This window comes from Myiozetetes cayanensis, unplaced genomic scaffold (assembly GCF_022539395.1).
Source record: "Myiozetetes cayanensis isolate MyiCay16 unplaced genomic scaffold, myiCay2020 scf27, whole genome shotgun sequence".
NCBI classification, from domain to species: domain Eukaryota; kingdom Metazoa; phylum Chordata; class Aves; order Passeriformes; family Tyrannidae; genus Myiozetetes; species Myiozetetes cayanensis.
The window spans coordinates 156,560-180,911 of NW_026087488.1; the positions used below are offsets into that span (position 1 = coordinate 156,560).

Sequence of the window (24,352 nt, forward strand, 5' to 3'; positions counted from 1 at the left end):
CTAGGACTGATTCAGTGATGTGGGTTTTTTCTGGGCTGATTTGCACCAACTGTCCAATTCCAGCTTTGTCAGCAAATGTTGGTTTTGGCTACAACCAGGTTATTGCTCTTTCAAGTGGTAACACACCTGAGCTTGAAAACAAAGGCTGAATAACCAAAGACTGAGTTCAACTGAGATCAGAACTCAGTTGGAATGAACCACCTGCTGCTTGGAGTTCAGTGGATGACACCGAGCAACCTGAACCCTTTTTCAGCTTGTGGATTTCTAGATCATATAGAAAATTCTGAAAGGTTTTTCCTCTCCATTTCACAGATCTAGATGTTCAACACATGGATAGGAAATACCTTTGTCTTCCTTTTTTATGTTTTCCTGTAGTTTGCTCATTCATGAGCTCATTCACAATTACGTGATCACTCCCACTGTCACACTGTGGGAACAAGTCTGCACAAAGGTACATGACTGAGAAGGAGCCCCATGTGACAGCAGCTCAGATCACAACTCTGCAGGTTTGGGACATTCAGCAGTTGCAGAAACAGCTTTAGCAACTTGGTATTTTGAGAGAAGAAAGGACAAACCAAGGATCTATAGAGAGTGAACCGAAAATAGGAAAGCATTAATTTAGCTCCTTAGAGGTGGCACTGCCAGCTGGCCAGCTGGCCAGCTGACAGACCCACTGACCACGAGGAATCCCACTCTGTCCAAGGATGGGAAAATGGGAATTGTTTGCTCACTTGGGCTGGCTGAGTAACCTGCCCTGACATAGTCCAAACCTAGGATCCTCCCATGTTCTTTGGGGCAGTAAGGGTGCATGTTTTGAAGTGGGGTGCAAAGGCATTCCTCTGTGCCACTACCTTAGGACTATCAAAACTTCTGCACCTAAAACAATAATCCTTTGATGGGCAACAAAATAATTGCCATGCCTGACAAGTGTCTGTCATGATACCTGTCCTGCAGAGCTGGAAGCGGCTGTAAGTAAGCTCCAGTCACAAAGCAATTGTCCTTGCATTGCCCATTGTAAGTAACATATTTACTCAGGGCACTGGAACAGGACACCATGCATGCTTGACACTGAAAAAAAGCCTGTTTGTGCCTGGTACAATGGAGAGCTTGTACAAGATTAATTCTGAAAAACTAGTTGTGTTTCTTAGATTCCTTACTTTGAAATGAATGAGACAGTTTGTAGGGTATGCCACCTGATTTGGTCCCACCTGAACATCTTCAGAGATGTAAACTTGAGTTATCACTTAGCTGAGGAAAGAGAAGAAACAACTGATATTCAGGTCTGAAGACACTTACAGTGGTGTCCAAATCTCTGCTTTGCAGTGATTCACTACAGCGTGTATGCTCCTGGATCTTACTGGAACAACACCAAGCTACAGTGGAAGCTAATGCAGAAACAAGTGGTCCACAGTGCTACACAGGAAACAATCCATGCCAGAGAGGAGACAGTTCTAGGAAGTTTTTATTTGCCAGGCTCTAATTCTGCAACCCACCCATTTAAATTAAATACAAATCAATCATAGGATGCCATAAAAGTGTCTCAAAAAGAAACCTTTGCTGTTAACAATATACAGAGAGGTGACACATCAAATATATCCCAGTTACAATAAACCCAACACTCTTTATTACCCCACATGTACACTTCCCCTGGCCCAGCACTCCTGATAATAAATCACCCTGTGTGACTCTTGATGAAAATAGCATTTGCCTCCTACTTGCCCAGCAACAGAGGGAAGCTTTTCCCTAGCTGAGGTGAGGGCAACTTTCAGAATGTTCCTTTCTGCAAAAAAAGTGCCCATCCTATGGCTTTTAGCTGGAACCAGTTTTAGAGGAGTTTGGGTCTGCATGAACTGAGATAGCCAACCTTAGTGTCACCCACCTATGCAAGCTCCACCGTATCTTACTTGCAATAGAGCAGAGTAAGCACCATGGAGTACCTGGCAGCAGTAAGGTGTTCTCATACTGTGAAGTCAATCAGAAGGCAGAAAAACTCCCTTTCTCAATCATGTTTAGATACCTGCAAATTACCATTGAATGCTGACTGCTAAAGCACAGAAGGTGCTCAACTGTTTCGGGTTTCACTTTCTTCAAGCGAATACTGTGATAAAGTTTCAGGTGGTGACAAACATCAGTGACCAAGCCACTTCTTGGGCCTAGAACTGGCCTCTTCCTTAGATACACTCTGCAAGTGGAATTGTGTTTATCCACGTGCTCCACCATTCCCTGGAAGAGGTATGAGGCGGCACCACATAACAGCCAGACAGGGAGCTACTGGAGGCACCCAGGAGCAACAGTCAGTGGAGAGTTTAGGGTGCTTAGCACCTTGAAAGAGCATAGAAGATAAAGGCACAAAAATCAATTGTTGAAGCAGTTTTCTGCTTAGAAAAGCACCTGGACATTTTATGGATAAATACTTTCGTCAATTTTAGATAAAAATGTGAATATTTTTCCAGTTCCATAAAGAACATTCACATTCATAACAAAACTATTTAAATATCCTACACACACACTACTATGGTATATGCCAGATCTTCTGGACAGAATTCTATGATTCTGTAACTTGTACCTTGCACCCCTTATAATGAGGTGGGAAACAACACGAGTGCAGAATTTGACCCTTATGTCCTCACACCACCTTGGTGAGGTAGATAGGTTCCATGACATCTTCTTCAGGAGGGGAAACAGGCAAAAAGAGCTGAACTGACTTGCATGGGGCTGCACAGAAAGTCTGGGAGCAGAACTCAGGTCACGGCCACAGATCTCTCCACTGTAAGACACTGCTTTACCTCCCACCCACCTACATCTCCAGGGCTGAATGAAAAGCATCCACGTACCACTGATAAAATACACCCAGCCCAACAACAATCATTCTGTAGGATACTTCAGTTCCATAAATGGCACAAAGAGGTGCTACAAAACACTTTCCTCACAAGATATGAATTCTGAAGTACACAAAACAACTCCCATTCCTGTCAGCCAGCATAAGCCCTAACATCTGGTCCCTTAATTTTTTACCAGGTCATCAGTTAGAGCCTTTCTCATGTCTTCACTCCACTCCAAATTTCCAGAGTTAATTAATAAGGCACATCAGGGGCTAATCCAGGAACTCTTGCAACAGGTGTGAAGTGCTATAGGCCACTGGTCATCTTCAGGCTGGCACTCAGAAAACTCTAGTTGGCATGTGAAACCACATCTGTGGCTGAGAGAGGTAAAGGCTCCTGGCCCTGACAGTACCACAGTGCACGAAACACGGAGCCAGCCTTAATGCATCCTTGCCCAAGACATCAGCTGAATGACCAGCACAGAATTATGTCCTCTCAGCCCTCAATAAAGGTGTCTAAATGCAGTGAGATTTGGGAGTGAAGACAAGGCAAGAGAAAGCATGTTGGATGTTGACTTGGAAGGATCCTACCACATGGCTGAGGCCTGACTCAAACATAACACAGCATAAGGCAACACGCCCCTTCTTCCCTAAACAAGTGACCACAGTGATTTCTTTGTATGGTTGCTGACTTGCAAATATAAGAAATAGTTTAGGAATATTCAGCCCCTGCCTGAGTGCAGTTCAATGCTAATGATTTACATGTACATGCCAGTGATACAACAGTTCAAACCTTTTCATACAACAGCCTCCCCTCTCTTTATGGAAAGTTCAATAAATTCTAATTCTTGACCTTGATTGGAGGTACAGTGGATCACATGATCATATTTATGATCTAGACACATGTTCCTTAGGGTTGTGTAGCTGAACAACACTTTTGGCTCCAGCACGACTGGAGTAAGTTTGAGTTGGGTCAAGCCTGAACTGAGGTGTAACTGCTGGAAGGCAGCAAACACCTGACACTGGATCTGAAGTGGTGATGAGACTCTATACAGGACTTCGGGAAATAGGGAGTAGTATAAAGGGTGCTTTCCTTTTTTAACACAAGAATTCTTCTCTGTTCACTGGTTCATTGTGCTGTTTGCCCAGGTTGGGAATGTGTCCAGCTCAAACATAGGTCTTCCCCATGTGTTGATGGCCAGTGTGACACAGAAGACTCCAATGATGTTCATCACTACTCCAGATCTAACCTGTGAGGACAAAAGTCCAAACCAACAACAATAATCAAACATCAGCACAGCAAGTCCAAACCAGCAACACCTAAACACCAGCACAGTAAACTGCAGCAAGGCCTGTTTGTACATGCACAAGAAAGATGGTCAAATAAATCACAGAAATAGCCATTTTACCCACTGCCTTATATAACTGCTCTATATAACCAGTCTAGAGCTTTAAGGCATGTGCAATAAGTTGTTCTTATTAGTTAGAGAACAGCTTCTGCCCTCTTCAAGTCTCCAGTTAGAAAACCAATAATGTTTGGGTGTTCCGCCCAGAACCTGCCCTGTGTGGGCTGGCAGGCAATCAGAGGACCAGAGCTGAGGGCTCCTGATTGCTGCCTTCTGCTTTGAGCTCCAGTGGAGACAAAGCCTCAGACACTCTGCCCAAAGCCCCAGAACACTACAGAGCACTGCCTGTGCTTTAACCCCTCAGATTTCAGAGACATGACTTGTCAGTTTTTCATTTCATTTGGGCTGCACTGTATGTCTGCCAAGCCTGTGAGAAAAGTACCGTTACTTCAGAGATGCAAATCTTTATCACAGTATTAACACTGCAGAAGAGAGGGGCGTAAGGTGGTAGTTACAGTCCGTAAGAGCTTCCTAATACTTTGGAAATACTTGGCAAAGAAAAGGAAACTCTCACCAGATTTTAGGATAAAAGCAGTGGAGGGTGTCAGATAAGAGACCAGGCAATTATCAACTTACCATATCCAAAACACGGATGTGGCCATAAGAAAACACTATTGCATTTGGTGGTGTTGCAACAGGTAGCATGAAGGCAAAGGAAGCACTGAGAGTACCAGGCAGCATAACATACAAAGGGTGGATCTTGACAGATGTAGCCTGCAGTGAAATGGACAGAATATCACATTGGAGGTCTTCCAAAAGAAAAGCATAAAGGATCAATCGATCCCAGACCGCTGAGATACACAGGCTCATTTTGTTTCCTGGCATTACATCACCAGAGTAATTTACAAACATTTTATTCTGAAATCCACATGTGCTTAAAGATAACTTTGCTGTTGTTCCCTGTCCCATAATACTGAAAAACAAGGTTTGATTCTTTCTTGTTGTTTGTTTTGCTTTATGGTATAATTTGGAGTTTTGGTCAAATACATCCAACATTTGGTCAAATACATCTTTTCTTTGACCTCGAACCACCCTCTTGCCAGGGAACACGGGGATGGAATTATAATTACTAGGCACGTGGAGTGACACTCTTAGACTTTACATAAACTCTGTGGGACTCAGAATTTAAGTGCCAATTCAAGTCACTAATAGCTCAGTACCTTGATGGGGGTTATTTTATTGTGATGAAATGGTCTAGAATAAAGTGCTTGTACTTTCCAAATTAAAGAACAGAGAAATCTGGTTTTTTCCTTTATGCTATACTTTCAATTCTACTCAGAAAAGGCAGTGAAACTCACCAGGTTTTCCTGTGTAAGGTTTAAAATTATTCTGGCTTCCTATGAGAAATGACACATTTCTCATAATCAGACCTGCCACTTTGTGTATTTTATCACAAAAACATGAAGATGAATCATTCAAAGGCACGATCAGAAAGTGCTGGATTTTGTTTTGTTTTGGGTTTTGTGTGTGTGTGTGTCGCAGTTCTAAATTGATGAGTCAAATGCAAAATGACTAAAAGTAACTGCTGTTTGCTGATTTGTACTGAAAAAGTGACTCTCGCTTCATGACCTGGCTTCCTTTTCAGTGAGAAAACACTGAAGAAACATCCAAGACAATAAATATAACATTGCTTTGCCACCCAGACCATCAGGTTAACTCATCTCCCAGCTGACAGGGTAACAGGATGGAAGGAATCTTACCATGGATGAAAAGACAGGCAGGAAGAGCGTGGCCGTGGCGACGTTGCTGGTGCACTCAGTGAAGACGGCGATAATAAGCGAAAGCACTGTTGCAATGGCCCATGGGGGAATAGATCCCAGAGGAGTCATTTGATGACCCAGCCAAGCTGAGAGCCCAGAGTTCTGAGAAGAAAAAAAAGGGGATTTCAGTGAGGTTGAGAACACCTGACACATGAACAGGGAAGTCATGTTATGTGCAACATTCCTACAAAATAATGCTAAATGAGTCCTGAATTATATAAACACCATCCAGGAAAGTGCAAGGATCTGTCACGAACACTAGAAGAAATTCTTTGTCAGCTAGACATAATACTGAATCCCATTATTCTGATTCTTAGGGAAGCCAAGAAGCTTGCTCACATTTTGGTTATAAAAGTATGGGTTTTTTGTTAAGCAGAAACAATTATTTCTCAGACTATTGCAAATACTTAATATCGGACCCAGAAGCTTCCTATCATGTTCTTCTACAGTTTCTGAAGATTATAATTCTGTATGAATACTCTACTGTAGGAACACAGGGAGCAGTTGACTCAAACAGCTTACAAAACCTCTGACTTTATGGTTTCTAATTCTCCTGAGCTTTAATAATTTAAGTATGACGTATGTAGATGAATGAAGGGCCCTAGAGCTTTCATTTGCCCCATGGTTTAAACCTAATTAGCCATAAAACTTAGACGTGAACATTAATTTCCCCAAAGTATGGCACTGCTGATAGCTAAGGCTTGCTTTGATTTAGGTGCATTTTAGCAGTGATGAAGGAAACAATATGGTTCACCTCAAGATTCTTTCCTGTTCGGAAATTCAGATGCCTTTTCTGTGAATTTATGACTACAGGAGCAAAGCATGAGCTTACAGAATGAAGCACATTGCCTGGCAATAGCCACTGACAAGAAGTTCAAGAAACCCCACTGTACACAGTTTTGAGAGATACCTACCACAATGATTTTCTTTCTGACCCCTTTAGTAGTTTTGGTTTAAGTCTGAAGACATATAACCTTAGAACAAACCTCAAATGGGTCTGAAAATCTTACAAGTGTTATCTATACTTCTATTTTTCTAGCCAGGGCTGAGATTGGGATGATTACAGAAATAAGAAAGGATGCTTCTCTGAACATCCAGCCAGTGAAGATCTGAAACTACTCGGCAGCCTCCAAGAGGTAAAATAAATTAAAGAAACCTGATCAGAGCACAAAAATTCACGAAAAAGAGTCACAAACCTCTCCTCAGAGTTTTTGGTAATTGAGATCTGCCTCCAGATCTGAACATCTCTACTGGGTTTGGCTTTGGGTGCATGCCCAGTAATACAGGACTAGATAACAAACCAGGGAAGTTCGCCTTTGAGTCAGAGAAAAACAGAAGTCAGGACATACTGCGCTTGCATCAGCCAAAGCAAAACCTCCTCCCAGCAGCAGCACAATGCTCCAGGGCATCTTCCTCTGAACCACATTCCAGTCTAGCAGCGGGGCTGATAAAAATGGCTTTTTTATATCTGAAGTGAGAAATGAAAAGTAGAACATTTTTTAGGAGAGTGAAGACACTTTGTCTCCTGTTCTATAAGATACCAGTGGGCAGATGCACATTACTCAGAAACCTGCACAGGGTGAGGGTAACACACATGAGTAGGGAACCTCACTTGCCAACAAGTGAGGCAGGTGAGCTGCTCTAAGAACTGCATGCAAATCCAATGCAGGTTTCTTCCTCATTAGCTGAACTGGCCAGCTGTTTCACAACGTTGCAATCCCTCTTTCAAATACCTTCTTCAGTCTGTTCAGGGTCAGACATGCTTGAATTCCATTCTATGAATTTGGGCTTATGAGCAGGAAGGATAAACAGTAGCAGGGCGATAAACACAGCAGGAGCAGAATCAGTGATATACCTAACAAAGAAAAGAGAATACAGCTTAGAAAATGGACATCTTTCTCTTAGAAGAGGGCTGCCTTCCAGCATTCCAGTCACTGGTCTTTGCCATCCTGTTTGGGGCTGGTACTTGAGCAAGATAGGTCATTAGCCCATGTCTGAGGTCTCTCAGACCTGCCAGAACGTAAGCACAGTAAAAAAACAAATGAGCTACAATACACATTGTACACAATTAATAATCAGAGTCCCAGATGAAAACGGCTCCTTGAGCAGGGTTCCTTCTCTGTGCTGAAGCCAAGATTCAAGAGTTGTATCTCAAAGACAGATGTGTAAAGAAATGGCCTGAATGACAGGCCCAATGTGCATTTTATGTCCTTAACATGCCACACAATGCAAAGAAGTCAAAACACAAAATCAATTTTCCCATGAGTTCTAAGGTATTGGTTAGAGGTGATATTGCCACCACAACTGACTGGAGCTCATACAAAACAAAATACCAAGGTGTATGTCAGTGTGACTGAGACAGCGTTACAGAATTTTCTCTTCCTTTAGAAGGATCAGCTTGCTCCATCTCCCAGTCTCCAGCCTTCACTGCTGTACAAATTGTCAAAACATAGATCAATTAATCTTATTCACAACCAAGAGGGTAAAGGATGGAAAGAAACCCAAAAACTTACTTTTCTCCTTCTGGGAAGAGCCTAGTTGCCCAGCCTTTTACAAAGCCTGGGTGTCTGGAAAACCACAAGAGCACCAGCAATACAAACATGATGAGGACATTGAATTCAGCGTAAGAGATAGGGCCTAACTTCTTCATTTCTGCCTTCAGTACATCGTATGCAGCTTTTTCTTTGGCAGTTCCCTCCGTCCCACAGCCCCAGCTTTTTTTAAAGCTTTAAGAAAAACGGAGAAGAAGATACTGTAAGTATTAGCATACTAGAGGGATTTAACATGCCTGCCACTTTGAAGCTGTCACTCTTGGGGACAGACACAGACTACAGCAGAGGCCACAAACAAAGAAATTACAACAGTGCAAAGTATTTTGTGGGGAAGTGCCAGTTCTCACAGAAGAATGAAGTCAATGAATGGATGTCAGTTTCTGTCCAATTTGAAGTAACCTGGGATGAAAAACTCAGGATTGAATCAACAGTTGCAAACCAGTTATGCCAGCTCTCCCAGGGCTGAAATTCACAGGTGTGAGAAACAAAACAACAATTCTGTCTGAAGATTAAGAATGTAAGCTTTTGCCCTAGTGCACGTCCCATGAACACAAAAGGTTTCCAGACCTCAAAAGTTGTTGTGAAAGGGATCTGCTCTGTGCTACAAAATTAGTAATTTGTCAGTGCATTTGTTTCATTCATGTGCACTAGCTTACTGACGGATTTACACACTATCATGTAGTCAAATACTCACTTGAGTCCCATGAAGGAGCACTGTAACCAAAGCCAAGCTAGCACCAACATCAGAATCATGTTTGGGAATGCAAATCCAAACCAGGAAGCAAAATTCACAACATCATTATTGTTGGGATATAACCTGAAATGAAAAGTGCTTTGTCTGTGAAAGTCAAAAAACATAATCTACTTTCCCTTTAATGATCCTCACATTTTTTCCTGTGTTGTACTTTGATGCATATAGGAGCTCATGTTGATATATTAGATCTCAGTAAGATAAGCATGGCTGAAAGCTCTCCCATACAGGTACCTTCCACTTCCAACATGCCTGCTTGTTTATCCCAAGACAGGACATTCTTTCTTCCTCCCAATTCATTGTAATAAGAGAGCAAGAACTGTCATTCCTGAAAATTAATTTCCTGAAATTAACACTTGAACTTCTGCTCCCTTCAGTAGAAGACAAAGTTGCTAGTTGGCCTGAAAGAATGAAACCAGTGTTTTAAGAACAGTAATTTTTGCTCTTCCCTGTGTCTGCTAATAACAATTGGAGGGAAAGTATCAATACTTCCAGCTGGGTGTTAAAATCAACAGATAATGCAGTAGCTGAGGCTGAAATACTTGCAACAGAAGAAAGCAGTGTTGAGGGACTGATGTGGAGTCTGCAAAATTTCCACTGCAGATTAGGTTCCAAGTAAATCAGTTCCCAAAATCAGTTTAGCAATAAGAGTACAATATAACTGTACTGTTTCCACAGCCACAGGATAGAGGAACAGTATTGTAGGAGAGGCTAAGCTACTTTTAGCTCTCTTTGGTGTGCTTATGGGTAATCTACATTCTTCTGATGCCCTTCACTGCAGTTCCTCTTCTGATGTGCTGTATATTTCAGTTGAAAAAGAGAATGCAGAAGAACCAATATCTCATAATCAACCGGCTGTCTGTCAATTGCCAGCAAGTATTCACAATTTTCTCAGAAGACCTATAATTCCATCACATAGCTACCTTTTAAAAGATGCTGAAGCAAAAAAATGAGATCCAACACCTCATTCACATTTCTCACTCTCAGTTCCTCAACTTATTGCTTAAAGTTTACAACTGAAATTGCTATCTAAGACCAGTCAGTTGGTCAGAGAAACACTATGATAGTATAACTAAAAGAAGCAGCAAGAATGACTTACTGATTCATCTGGCCTTTCAGTACCATGTTCGGTCCTGTTCCAGTGAGTGTTGCAGTTCCTCCAATGCTGGCAGCATAGCATACACAAAGTGTCATTCCCTTGCATATACGCTTCCTCATTTTCTTTTCTTCAGAAGATTTGGGGTCATCAGGGACTTGTCCATTGCTTATGACTAGACACAAAGAACACAACTTGCCTGAGGTAAAGTTAGGGAGGCAGAGAATTCAGAATAGGGTCTGCAGGTCCAGTGCTTCTAGTTTGTATATGATATTTATTTTAATTAAAGAAATCATAAATATGTCCCTGAATACTTTGGACTCATGTTCATGAGGAGCTAAAGAGGGAGGCTGGCAGTCTGGATCTACATGATCCAAGGATGCTATTGTCCATTTCAGTGTCACAGTTCCTCAGCAGTAATTTCCTGTTTCACAGAGAGGCTTACAACCAGCCAGATATTTTAGTCACTGGAACCATTCCAATCCCACAGCAAGAATCCAACTGGCTTTAACAGTTATGAATATGGGCAGGGAAAAAAACCATCAAAACCCAAATCCTTGCTTGGCATAACTTAATCAATATGTCACATCAGTTTACGGTAACAGTGAAACTGTGCTGCTGGGTCCATTGTTCTCTAATCTTGAAGTCTGACTGGACTAATGGAGCAGGACAAAGAATTTATGGCAATTACAACCAATTCAACAAAACCAAAGGGTATTTTTTTGCATGCTTATTACCTTCACTACACTTGAGATCTGGTCTTTAATCATATTTAATAATACAGCCCTCTGTAACAGCACAGCAGACCAGTGAAATGAGAAGGACTGAGTTTGTGCACATGGTTCAAATCAAATGAAATCTACTGCAGAACCATGGCATCAGCAGAGGACCTTGAGGAAACAAGCATCAGGGTTAAGATCATGCTGTAGAGAGTTCCAAAGAGCAGTTGGTCTACTGTGAGTCAAATTACACCAGCTCCTCTTTTCCATGTGGCTTTTAAAGTAGTCCTCTTTTGTCTCCCCACCTCCACATACAATCTGGTCAATAAAGAGATATTTATTACCCTAGAACAAAAATGGACTGTGTTTCCTTTTTTTTTTTTCCCAAATATTCCTACATGTGGCTTGGAAGCTAAATCTCCACTGATAATCACAATATTTAGAAAGTGGGATTCAGGGGGTTTGGATGGTTATTTCCCCCAGGATATGTTTTTCACTCCCCTGAGCAGATAGTTAAGTCTAGGGAAATTCTGGGAGAATGACTCCAGCTCAAAGGAAAGAACATAACAATCTGTCTGGGATCTAGCACTAGTATAACAAAATGGCAACCACCAAAATTGAAGCTGTTTTGTAAAACCTAAAGGTCATGTATTAGGGGTTTTCAGTCAGGTCACCATTCTCTTCCCTTGGAAAAGGTACCAAGCACTCCTTCTAGGCTCGGGAGCTATGACTGTAATAAGTTCATTGGTGAGCAGGTCCTTACCATGCACTGCAGTGGGATCTGATATGCTCTTTTCCTCCAGCTCAATCACTGTATTTGTTTGCCCAACTGCTTGTTCCATCATGGTCACATCATACTCTGTGTTGTCCATTTGATCCAGGACAGCCTGGACAATGGGAACCATCATGGCAGTGGTGGCTGTATTACTTATCCACATGGACAGGAAGGCAGTGACTATCATAAATCCCAGCATGAGGCTGAAAAGAGACAAAGAGGGAGAGGAGAAAGGAGGAAAGCAAACAGGCACTGCTTGGCTTTGTAGTTACTGTAATTTGGAGAGCAAAGCCCAAATGGGGATGTGTGCAGCATCCAATAACAGAGAACAGGACCAGATTCCCTTCTAGGACAGCTCTGCCACCTTCACTGAAGGAATCCCAGTGAATGATTCAGACTGTCATAATTTTGTCCCTGGTGGCAAGCCTCTACAATTTAGTCAGATACTGGTTTTGGCTAAAGGACAAATAAACTGTTCCTCTTGCTAGACTTCACCCGTGGAAACTCCGTGTAAGTACAGCTAAAGAGATTCTTGAAGGATCCTTTCTCTGCTGATGGTTAAACACCATCCCTAGGCCTCTGCTAAATTGACACGAGGCAAAAAAGAAGCAATTTAATACTCTTACAGTGCAGGTTTCACCCCAAGAATCAGAAGGACCCTCAGTGCAATCCTTTTGTGAAGATTCCACTGTTCAACAGAAATTGCAACAATCAGCCCTCCAACGAAGAGCATGTTTGTGTCATTGAGGTACTGCAAGCACACCTGAAAGACAGAAAAGGTAAGTCAGGGGCCCAAAAGTTGCCTCTTACTTGCTTCCCTAGTACGTTTTGCCTTCCACCCTCTCAAAGCCACAGACTAGATCAGGCCCCACCCAACACTGGCAGAAGATAACAGCTGCAGCCTCAGAGCTCCCTGCAGTTTTCAGAACCCTTCATCCCATGTAAATGCTGAACTGTCTGTGCAGAGGCTCGTTGTACATCATTGTACAAAAGCATATCAGTTTCCTAAAACATTGTTAGGGGCTCAAAGTGTGGTGTAGGTGATGGAAACACTGCACTCCAAAACAGGTTTCTCAGCACATTTAGCAACCACACCTGCCTTTACCAGCTTGTTGGTCAGTAGTGACGTGGGCTACAGAACCTGGAAACAGCCCAGGATGAGCTGAGGACACAGCATATCTGCTGGCACCACACTGTCTATTCTGTCAGAAGTTTGTCCCATGCATTTTGAGATCTCCCAGAGGATCTATCTGTCAGCATTGCTCTCTCATGGGATGGGATATGAACACATAAACTGCTGGCACTAGTGCGATTCTCCCCAGGAGGATCTGTGCCCAAAACAGACCCTTCCCTCTACCAACTCAAGCGCCCCACTCTCAACATTTTGGGCAAAAGTGTATTTAGTTCAGCATCTTCCAATAAAAGAACCCTGAACACTAATACAGACTTGCTGGTTAAATATTGATGAGGGATCAGAGCACTGGATTTCCCTGCATAAGAGCTGAATTTAGTGAGTTCCTTACTGATTTAGAGCTCTGAACTCCAAGCAGAGGGAAAAACACCACTGGCATGAGGGAAGTGACAGCCAGGGGGATCACTTCGGTGCACCAATACACAGCCATGATGATGATGATATATGCACATTTGGCCTCCTGAAACACAATAGAAGACACATTTAAGCATAGAAAACTATTTTTAAAGATAAGAAACACATTGGTAGCTCTGAAAAGGGGCTCACACACTACACTGTCTGCAGCTTAACAAGTTATGCTGAATGAGGATTTAAACTTGTGCTTTTAAACCACGTTCTGAAGTCACTTGTATAAAAAGATCTTTTTGACAAAGAAGACCATGGTGTTTGTTTTAATCTATCCACACAAAATAAATGGTGTGAGAAAAACAAACCTTCCACAACTAGGTAAGTGCACAGTTTGCCATGTGCAATTACCTCCTGGCAGTTGAGGTCAGCAGATTTCACATCTAGAAGCCAAGAACAGCAATAGTGAATTAAACTATTTTTAAATGGATGGCCAAATTTCCCATTGTGGGTGATTAGCTTGCCTGAAATTCACAAGTCTTTAAGGTGTGTCCATGTTCTTCGCTTTTTAAAGTAACTCTTAAAATAAAAGTTTTGGGGTTTTTTGGTAACTAAGCACGTTATAGGTATTTAATTACTTTCCCAAGTCATACTGTGCCTACCTGCCAAGGGGATTCCTCAGTTAGAATTGTTGCAACCTGTCTTTTTGGATTGTTGATCAGGCATTTTTGTAGTGCAGCCTTCCTTGGTTTGTACTCTCAAAATTGTTGGGAGAAGCAAGCATTCATTAGCTAACAGTGAACTGTTTGAAAGCTGAAGTCGATGTTCTGTAGTCCGGTATTTGCTCATAGAGCATGGGTTTATAGGATTTTATTCTAATACAACAAATGGGACTTTATTGCTAAAATAAATGGTGTGACAGTGACATTTAAAAACCACTGTCAGATGATATTTATAAATAGGGGGTTTTTTTCCCTTCATTTTGTTGAGAAGTTTAAGAACCAGAAAACAGCCTTTGTAAGAAATTTGATTTTTTTTTTCTGTCAGGTTTCCAGGAGACTAATTATAGCACAAAAAACCAAAAAGTTTTGAAAAAAAATTATTCAGAAAGTAAAAGATATCAGACGGATCCCAAGAAAGTCCCTTCCCTTTATATATACAAGGTGAGTTTATGATACAATTCATGCTGTACTGCATTAACTCGGGGGTGGAACTGACTGCGGATAATCTGTTGCCAACATGAAAGACAGATAAACAACTGGAAGTGAATAAAATTCACAACAGAGAAGGAACACTGGTTTTAGAGAGTAGAGAGTAAATAATTCATGTGAAGTTCAAAAATACAACCATGGTTATAAATTAACTCCAACAACCACAGCCAATTCCAACAACCAAACATTTGGAATTAAATATATGTTTGTATTTATGCCTATTTCTGTGATTTATCAGAGTAGCCACCGAATGTTTCTTTGGTGTTTTGTATCAACTGTACAGTGACCTGCCTCATCGCTGAGAGATCAAAAGGCAGTCAGTGACAGAATGTCACTCCCCTGTTATGAAATACTGTCATTTCTCAGATTAGACTGGCAAAACAATATGCCTACAAATACTGAAAAACTGAAGACATACTTAATTGTTTTAGGGAAATTATCTTTCCTAGTTTTGACCAAAGTAGAGCTTAACAGTCAGAAAGTCTTTGTTCTATAAAGCACTACCATTCAACTGAAAGGCAGGGCTGGTATTACTTAGGTAAACCAAAGGGATGGCAATTTGGTTTATAAACACATATGAAATTTTCCTGTACTTTAAAACAGACCGACCAATACAGGTCGCTCAGAAAGGCTGTTTTGAGCATTAGAATAGCCTCCAAAGGTCTAGTAGGCTAAAATACTGCAAATAGAACTTTCACATTTGGTCAAGAAGGCTACAGGATATTTAAATTCAAACTCTTCACTGGATTATTTTAATCTTATGCCAGTATAACTCCACTGAATGCAAAGGAGTTGTGCTATCGCCATCCCTGGAGTAAGAAGGATGTGAATTGGAGGATATGGCATTTGAAACCCTCATCAGTGCATACACACAACGCCAGCTTTTGACTGCACCAGGATAGAGAATGCCACCAAGCAACATAGTCAGAGTACCAAAGCCTCAGCAGAAAGTGGGGAATGCACTCCTGCCCTTCATCCCACCGCCGTCACTTCAAGATAATACAAGGCACAATTCCAAATGCGCCGGCCCGTTATGCATGGATTTGTCTTGGCCCATAATTAATTGCATCTAATTGCACTAATGGGTTGGGTCCGTGGAAGCCCCTGGGAGCAGGGCCAGGCGCCGAGGGCAGAGTGGGATCTCCTCGGGGGCAACAGGGCAGGGACCCCTCAGGCACTTACCCGCGTGGACACAGCAAGCGGCAGCGGCAGCAGCAGCAGCGGCGTGAGGAAGAGGATGACGAAGGAGCGGTACCTCAGTAGGGGCCGTAGGCACATCGGGGCCATGTTCTGTGGGGTGACACGATCAGGGCGTCAGCGGGAGCAGCGCCCGCCGCCGCTGCCTTAAGTACGGGGCGGGAGGGACGTGAGGGCACGGCGGGGGGCAACACGTCCCGCCCGCCCCGCCGGGGGCGGCCCCGGGCAGCGCTGCGGGCACGGCCCGTCAGAGAACGAGCCGTACCGAGGGCCCCGGCCTCGCCGGCCGCGCTCCGACCCGCCCTCCGTGTTGGGGCCCCGGGTCACGGCGCGGGACCGGTCCCGGACTCCCTCTCTTACGGCCATCTCTATGCGGGGCTTCTGCAGCGCCTCCATGCCAAGGAAAGCTGCTCAATGGCTGTGTATCAGCTATCACACCAGTCGGGAGAATGTTTTAAGAACGATCTCCCTGCTCACAGCGCCCACAGAAAGGTGCCAGCAAGCACGGATTCACACATCCTGCGCAGGGACCGAAGTGCTGACACTGGACCTTCGGGAGGTGCTGGTGGCGCCAAGGAAGGGTCGTGCTTCGATCATTCACAGAGTGGTGAGGAAGGACTGAGCTCCTTTAGGGAAACTGAGAGTTAAAATCACACTGGAGGTCTCCCCAAAACAAAGGTCTGTGCAGGCATGCATGGCTGTGTTTTGCTATTATTTTGTGAGGTATTGTGCGTCTGGATGTGGGTTAAAAATAACCCAGAAAGGTTAACTTGAAAGGTTGTTTCTAATGTTGTTGAATTCAGTGACTTGGTCTACAGTGCAGCCTCGGAAACCGAAGGTTGGCCAGCATTATCGTGAGAGCAGAAAGGAACAACTGCAGGGACTGGAAACTAGACTAAGGACAAACAAACTGTTGGTATTTTAGGCTCTGCTTCTGGGATGGCAACAGCCACCTGAAACTGAAGTCAGCATAAATCATATCTCAGCAATTTGATCCACAGTCTCTTCATACAGTCTTACCAAGCAGTTATCACTGAAATAAAGAATTTCAGATTCCACAGCAAGTAATGAGGGAGCTCTGACTACAGCTTGCACTATTTGTCCTCTGCTGACCAGAGCAACTTGAGTGACAGAAGTTCAAAACAAGACACTCCAATGTTACTGTTCGTTTATAAAAGCAGTGAATGCCCACTAAGGAAAAAAGTAGCCAACCGGATCTGGACAGATTCCAAATCTTCAAACCTTTTGCAGCAGTCCCTTTGGGTAACTTACCAGCACAGAGGAAACTTCACACCAGTGCAAAGTCTAACAGAAAGTGGGGAATCAGCCAAAATTCGCATTCCTGTAGCTGATCTCCAATGAAAAAATGGTTCCTAGTCAAAAAAGAAAAAGAACTACAAACACTTAAATAATAAAATCCAAATAGTTAACTCTAAAGGAGTTGTACTTTGGTTCACTCTGATAGACCAGTGCAAATGTGATTTGTTGTCTTCTTGTATCAATATGATGCAGTGCAAAAAAAAAAAAAAAAAGAAAGAAAATAAAGGCAACAAATGTGTCGATACCTTTAGATAGAATAATCCTGTGAAAAGAGGCTTGTTGCTGTACCTGGGGATGAGACCAAGGACTCTTGTAGGCTGTTCAATTAGCTAATTCATGCCTCAGCCCTTTTGTGTCAAATACAGAAAAGGGAATCGGTATTTTCTTATTGTGCAGAATTATTGCAAACTTGACTTCATTGTGCCAGGCAAAATACTTCCAATAATATGGAACAAACCAGAAAAAGACTCACAAAAAAGAACCAGCATCTGAATAATAGGGAATTACATTGAAAGGAAATGGATACTCCCTGCTGATGCTCATGGAGCACCACACCAGCAAAGGGTCTACTTTTGGGACAAGAGGGAGAGGCATTGGTCCCTGGATTTCTCATGATCAGCTGACTTATGGCAGGAATGAGACGATGGTGCAGGCCTCCCAATAGATTATAGACCAGAAAGGAAGGAGCAAAGGAGGAAAACAGGGAGGTGTCAATCAAGACCAGTAAGTACTTGACCCTTAGGGATAAATATCCACTTCCCAAAGCTTCTGGCAGAGCTGCATGGTTAACATCAGTTGAAAGAGAGAGAGATCTAGGAAAAACACTGCGTCCAGATTTGAAAGATAGAATGCCTAGATTTTCTTTATTTGAGCTTTTCTTATCTCAGATGCAGGTCCTAAACTAAGCAACTGTAATCTTTTCATGAATGAAGACCAGCATTGATGAGCTGCCTTTAGAAACTTTAAATTTAAGGCATTCCCAGCACTTTAATCAAAAGCAGCAGTGGGTAGAAATCTCAAGTGGGTACATGGAAATGAGCAACTTTTACTTCTTTATTTCTTTGATGAAGTAGGCTCCTTTTCTAGAAGTTTGCTTCAGGAAGAGAACAGGTTGGTTTGTTGGAGTGCACATGGAATATTTCTTCATGAACAATGTCAGTGCTGACTGATGAGAAGAAACTGAATTAGTGCCAACTACAATTCCTGTGGAAGTCTGCTAGGAATTCAACTAAAACCAATCACAGCAGCTGGCTGAGGCAGAGCAGCAAAGACAATCTCCTGCACTGAACTGAACCTGTAAACCTGAAAGGTAAATTCTGACCTTGACATCACCTTGTTCAAGCCATCCTGCCACTGCACACTTCATATTTAAGATACGTCTCTCAATATTTTATAAACCACTGGAGGTTTACATGTGTCAGTTCATGTTCTACTGTAAGAACCAGGAGAGTGAGATGTTGACTGAATCCAGATGTTAGAACCACATAATCATGTATTATGGCAAACTGCAACAACACAGGCAGGAAAAAGAATACTGAGTGAGGACAAGAGAGGAGACATCTACATTCAGATAAGGAGGTGGGAAAGTTGCCCTAATCAAGATGGGTAAAAGAGGGCTTTACAGTACAGGCTGAGAGTGGGCATGCCTCTCAGAGATCAGCCTGCACCAACAGAGAGGAGCATGGAGAAGCATGTTCCATTTGGCAAATATCCCAGCTGTTCCCCATTTCCATCAAAATATGCTTACAACTGAGCTGCATTTGGCACTGGCTGGACATAAGTGTGGTACAGGAATGGCAGCTCTTTCACATAATTTGATGATGAGCTTCCTCTTCGCTGTGCCAAGAAGAAAATGGACAAAGCTTTGGCTGTTTGCTTTACAGACAGGTCTGACAGCTGGGCAGAAGGGAGCTGCAGAGAGCCCATGTGCTTGAAAAACATCCAGGAGAAGTTTTAGGTGGTCTAAAGAGCATTCAAATAAAAACCTCCCACAGCCTGAAATTCAACTCATGCCAATTGAGCACTAATTTCAGGCTTCCAGGAGAAAGGGATCCTTTCCTCCAGTCAGTACTGCTCTGAACATAGCAGAGAGCAGTGGCTTTGACAACTGCTTTAAAGGCAATGGGTAAAATTAGCTTTTGGTTGCAGACAGTATTTAGAAGCAGAATATTGTAGCAGGCTTTGGGCCAAATTTTGGGCCAAAATGGAATGTGGAATAATGTGCTGTTCTTGTTCTTGGTGGTAAACTTCAAATCAGTTTACAAAGGAACTCAAATCTTTGTGTTACAAAGAGGTTTAGGCATGGGTGGTAACATGAGTTGGAACCAGGAGCTGAATCAGGTCTCTTGTACCTGAAATCCCTTTTCCTGGTTGCTAGACACCACTGCTCCCATTGGCTGTTCTGCTGCCCTAATAAATATAGGTATTTTGAAGCATGCCAAGAACTGAGGATTAGAGTAACAGAGCCAAGCCCATCTTGTGTCTCACTGACAATAACCTGCCCTGGCCTTCTTGCCATTTCTCAGCTAGTGGCTTTGGGGCTTATTCAATTTAACTTGACAAAGAAAGCAGAACATTTTTCTGCTGTTAGTGAGGTGAGTAGGTTCAATGAAATGTTCAATGAGCATCAGAGCCAGCTTAAAAGAGAATGAGCCACTTACGGCTGGGCATAAGAACAGCTGGGACAGGAACAACCACACCTTTCAAGAGAGCAAATGCCTAGATGAGCTTGACAGCATTGTCAAACCATACACACAGTCTTGCAATCTTCCCTTTTGTACTTCAGATACCAGAGTCAATGATATGAACCACTTTTGAGTTCCACTTGGAAGTGGGACACTGCTGAAGACTAGTTAAAGAAGGCTGACCTGCATTTTTTTGGTTATTAGAAAGGGACTAGAAATCAATCCCACTTGGAAGGTAGGAATTCCAGGGTCATCAGTCCAGGTGGAAAAATTGGAAAGTAAAGATTTTATTATAGTTTAGTTCACTTCTGAGAAGCTGCTTTTCTGATATATCACACTCACTACAAGCCAGTCATCCCAGTTACTCCGGTTATTGGTGGATAGGAATGGTCTGTGTCAAGGAGGGTTTAGAGGCAGCATCTGGTTCATTTAATTACAGGTAGACATATTTTCTGCCTCTAATTCAAATGCTGCCCAAGCATACAAGTACAGTTTGCTTGTTCTAAAGCAGTCCATTTGACCTAGATAACTGCTACTCCTTCTCACAATAAAAATTCTCCTCACATTCTTTTTAAAGTTCTTTCATGTTGCAAGCTCATGTACCCAGAGGTACAGAAGTTTTAACAAAATTAAATTAAACAAGGACTGTAAGACGTATCGATGCTGAGAAACAAAAATTAGAACAATTGACCATGAGACATTCTAGGACTTAAAGAAGTGTTTCTCCTTAGGCTTTTAAAAATCACATTTAAAAAATAACCAGCTCAGAACTTACCTCTGTGTGATGTTTGCCTTAAAAAGATGCCTAGAGGAGGTCTTGTACAGTAATACTATGTACTGGAAGGATTACACAGTATTTAAATGGATGGAGTTATTGCCGGCATTCAGAGAAAAATCACTGTTTCATTGCTCTCCATTTTCTCTCCAATCAAGATTTCCCAGCTATTGCCAGTCCACTGTGCTGCTCAGAAGTAGTTTTCAACTAAGCTCCCAGTGGATCATCTGATATTTTTCCAAGAAAAGCTCTTGAGACTCTGAACGAATAGTCCTTTCAGCACAATCCCTGTGCCCAACAACTTTCTACATAAAAGCCCTCATTATGAATTTTGAGTCAGTGGGGTTTTCTCAGTCAGTGTGTGTTGCTGATCAGGCTTTCTTGACCTAGAATTGGTCCTGCATACTTTGCGTGAAGCCCTAAACCACATTCAAGTGCTGTGCAGGTTAATGATGACAAAAGAAAAAGAGATCCAGGAGAAAATCACATTAAAATTTGATTCAGAATTGGCAGCTCTGTAATCTCTCCCTTAGCTGCCATCTCATTAACATATTGTTTTCAAAAGCCTTTTCTCTGCTTCATTACATAATTTGTGTTACAAAATCCAGATAAACACTCATTATTTCCAGATCTAATAATGGTTTATTGCGCTTCCTTTTTCCTTTTTTCCAGAGAAAGATGGGGGACAGAAGGGGCTTGTTTAGATGGGAAATGAACCACACTAATTTCCGAGTAACATCTGTGACAGCTGTTGTCTATGGCATTATCTATCTGATACATTATGCAAAGACTAGTGAATTATTCTTTCCAATACCTCTGCAAAGTGGAAGAATTAATATTATTGCCCCAATTTCACAGACTAAGAAGGTCAGTTCATATTTTCCGCATCTCCTGTATATAATTTTTTCACACTGGGCAGGGTCTGTCACATCAGAGATGGCGCTTATCATATGGCTGGAAGGGATCAGTTGTAGCAGCAGGTACACAAGTGCTTGGCCTTCCATCACAAAGTCCTGAAGGTACTGGTACTGGCATTGAAAACGTGAAGTTCTGTTTATTTTTCTCTCTAACTTATATTTCTTCTAAAATTTCCTATGTAAAAATGCTGAAGTCCAGCAAGAGACAGGACCTGCTGCTGCTGGGGCCTCTGCTACCGTCGGTCCATCCCAGCCGCAACAGAGTATCCCAAGGAAGGAAATGCAGGTTGGAAATTTCCCCAGCACGTACTTTGATGCCCTGAAGTGCTCCAAGGGTCACTGGGGAAGCAGAGAGTCTTATTCCTCCCTGGCTCCCTCTTCCTCCTCTGAAAATGCAATGGCATGGAAAGATGTCCATTCCAAAGGGAGAGAAAGGGACCAGCCACTGACCTCCAAACCTTTAAAGAAAAAAAAGGTTGGCTTTCTGTCTCCCACAAGAAGCAGATGTTCCACATCATCTCAAGCTCTTAAAGACACTCAGTCTTTTGACATACTGGTGACCTGTGACCATTGCAACATTCTACTGCCACTTCCAACCCTTCAAAAACATGAGGTGAGAAGTGACACATTGGACTTGGCCTCCTATCTGCAAAGGGCCATACCTACACAGTCACTACTTATCTTCACACTGCCCAGAACCCTAGTGCCCATCTCTGTGTTCCAAGACTTCTTGATATGTTGGCCATAGCTACGCTCTGTTCATAAAGTGTAGAATTTGTTAATTCCATTGGCTATTTACACTTACATCTACACGAACAAGATCTATAGTGTGCTTGAGTTTTAGGAAAATAATGATGATTCAGGCCATTAATTTTAAGCTAAAATCCTGAAAAGTCTTCCGTAACTGTCCTTATTTGCTGAGGGCTGATGTTGTTCCCGCTAAGCAAATAGTAGGACTGTATCTCAGCTGCATCAGAGATTAAGCTCTAGATAATATTCCATCCCAACAAAGGGACCAGGTTGCCTTGCTACTGAATATGATGACTTGTTGAATATAATGTTAAATTTTCCTCTGATATGACTGTTCCTTATTTTTCTAGATCAAATGTCTGCATTGGACAACTTTGCAAAAGTCTAGGATGAAACAAAAATCAAGTCATGGGGAAAAAGATATCACAGAATTTCAGAAATTTAGGATAGATTTCATAATTCAGGATTATTCTACACTGTTAACAGGAACATTTTGCAAGAGGGAGTATATCTAATACAAGCTAATACACAGTATCACAGAGCTCTTTAGATTCAACATGCAGTGGGTTCCTGTGAGGTTTGCACTAAGGAAGCATTGCTCCAGAGCCAGTCTGTTTTTGCTCTCCTGACTCAAACTAACATGTCTTGTGCCTCACAAATTAAGCTACTCTGAACAGTGCAGTACTTTCCCTACTGAAGCAGAGACCAGAACATCCTTCTCTGGTTTTCAGTTCCTGGCAGAGTCATTTCCTCTTGGTCCAGTTTAATTAAGTGAAACTGAAAGCCGTTGTTCTCAGTCTGTCCTTTTTCTACTTGGTTCAGTAAATGATGTATTACTTCTCCCTGTAAAACTTTCCTTTCCTGGTGAATTAAAGAGAGAAAGCACCAATGTGAGAAATAGGCAGCTTGTCTAGTTTTGAATTACAGTACTCTGGTCTTGAAATTAAAGTGAGTACATGGTAATTACATGAATTATTTGAACTGCATTGTAAGGTTTTTATATTGTTCAACTGAGTGATGACATAGGAAGGCTGTAAACCTGAAACTTTAAAAACACAGCTGAGCTTTGTTTGGTTTCAGGAGACTTTTTCTACAGCATTCATGATTAAATCTGAAAAACAGAGGCATGTCTTCAGATTGAATCTTCAGCTCAGCTTTAGCAAAAGTCCCTGGGGAAGTATGGTGGCTTTATCGGCAAATAAAAGTGCAGACTTGCTACTGTGGATTAAGAACAAAGAGTGACTCAGATTTTTTTATTCCTTATCAAGAGAAGCATTTAAAGGTTTCACCAGAAAACTGTAAAAGTAATGGAGGCTCAACAGGTGTTGTTTCAAATATTCCTCTGCAAGCTTGCCTTAGGAATGTCCTTTTCCCACCTGCGTCTGCAGTCAGAGCAGCTTATTTAAAAATATATGTTCTGATGGAGACAAGGAAATAAGGAATTTCAGAATACCTTGTCATGTTGAATGCCACCAATTCCTCTCGTGCTCACTGAGAGCTGAGAACTTCGTGTTTATCAAGGCATGGCCCAGTGAAATTAGAAAAGATTATATCCTACTCTCCATCACTTCAGTGAACTACTGAACCCAGGAGCAGCACAAACATCTTTGTCTCTGGAAATGGCAAACACATCCCGGGATAACTAAGAATGTTTGTCTTCTGAAATACAAGTGGAAACTGATAGAACCAAATGGTGGGACTTAAACATGAAGGATGAGTGGATGCCCATAGGACAGCAAAGGGGCAAGAACAGGCAGGTAAGGGGATGGTGCTCAAACCAACCAGCCCTGTTACCCCAGGACCACTGCAGACTGTCGTCCTGCTCTGTCACAGGTTATTGCGACAGCACATGGAGTCACACTGCAAGACAGGGACCAAAGTGACCGTGTCTGAAAAGGGCCACAAATCTACCTTAGAGTATAGGGCCGGCTTTGGCCGTACAACCCTTTCCCGTGGAGGGCTCAGAAGACCCGGCCTGCTGAGGAACCGTTTCCTCTCCTCCATGGAGCCCCGCGGGGTGTTTCGGCGCTCGGTGCTGCAGTGCCACCGTGTGGCTGTTGGTGGCCGTGGCAGCGGCACCG

The 24,352-nt window shown here is 42.5% G+C and overlaps 1 protein-coding gene across 4 annotated transcripts; it reads right to left on the reverse strand.

Annotated features, from left to right (window-relative positions):
- Positions 1-1,444: 1,444 nt before the first annotated feature.
- On the reverse strand, positions 1,445-20,846 carry SLC13A5 (solute carrier family 13 member 5). Of its 4 annotated transcripts, XM_050321771.1 has the most exons (14): positions 20,605-20,846; positions 17,098-17,198; positions 15,811-15,918; positions 13,404-13,532; positions 12,507-12,643; positions 11,869-12,083; positions 10,390-10,561; positions 9,234-9,356; positions 8,501-8,713; positions 7,721-7,842; positions 7,337-7,455; positions 5,928-6,089; positions 4,804-4,941; positions 1,445-4,071 (listed from the first exon to the last, which is right to left on the reverse strand). In XM_050321771.1, the coding sequence occupies exons 3-14, from the start codon at positions 15,913-15,915 to the stop codon at positions 3,943-3,945; spliced, it is 1,764 nt and encodes a 587-aa protein (XP_050177728.1). In that variant the 5' UTR covers positions 15,916-15,918; positions 17,098-17,198; positions 20,605-20,846; the 3' UTR covers positions 1,445-3,942. The 4 variants fall into 4 exon arrangements, with proteins under 4 accessions (XP_050177728.1, XP_050177730.1, XP_050177729.1 ...); XM_050321773.1 differs by lacking the exon at positions 17,098-17,198; XM_050321772.1 differs by having other exon boundaries at positions 17,098-20,846.
- Positions 20,847-24,352: the final 3,506 nt, after the last annotated feature.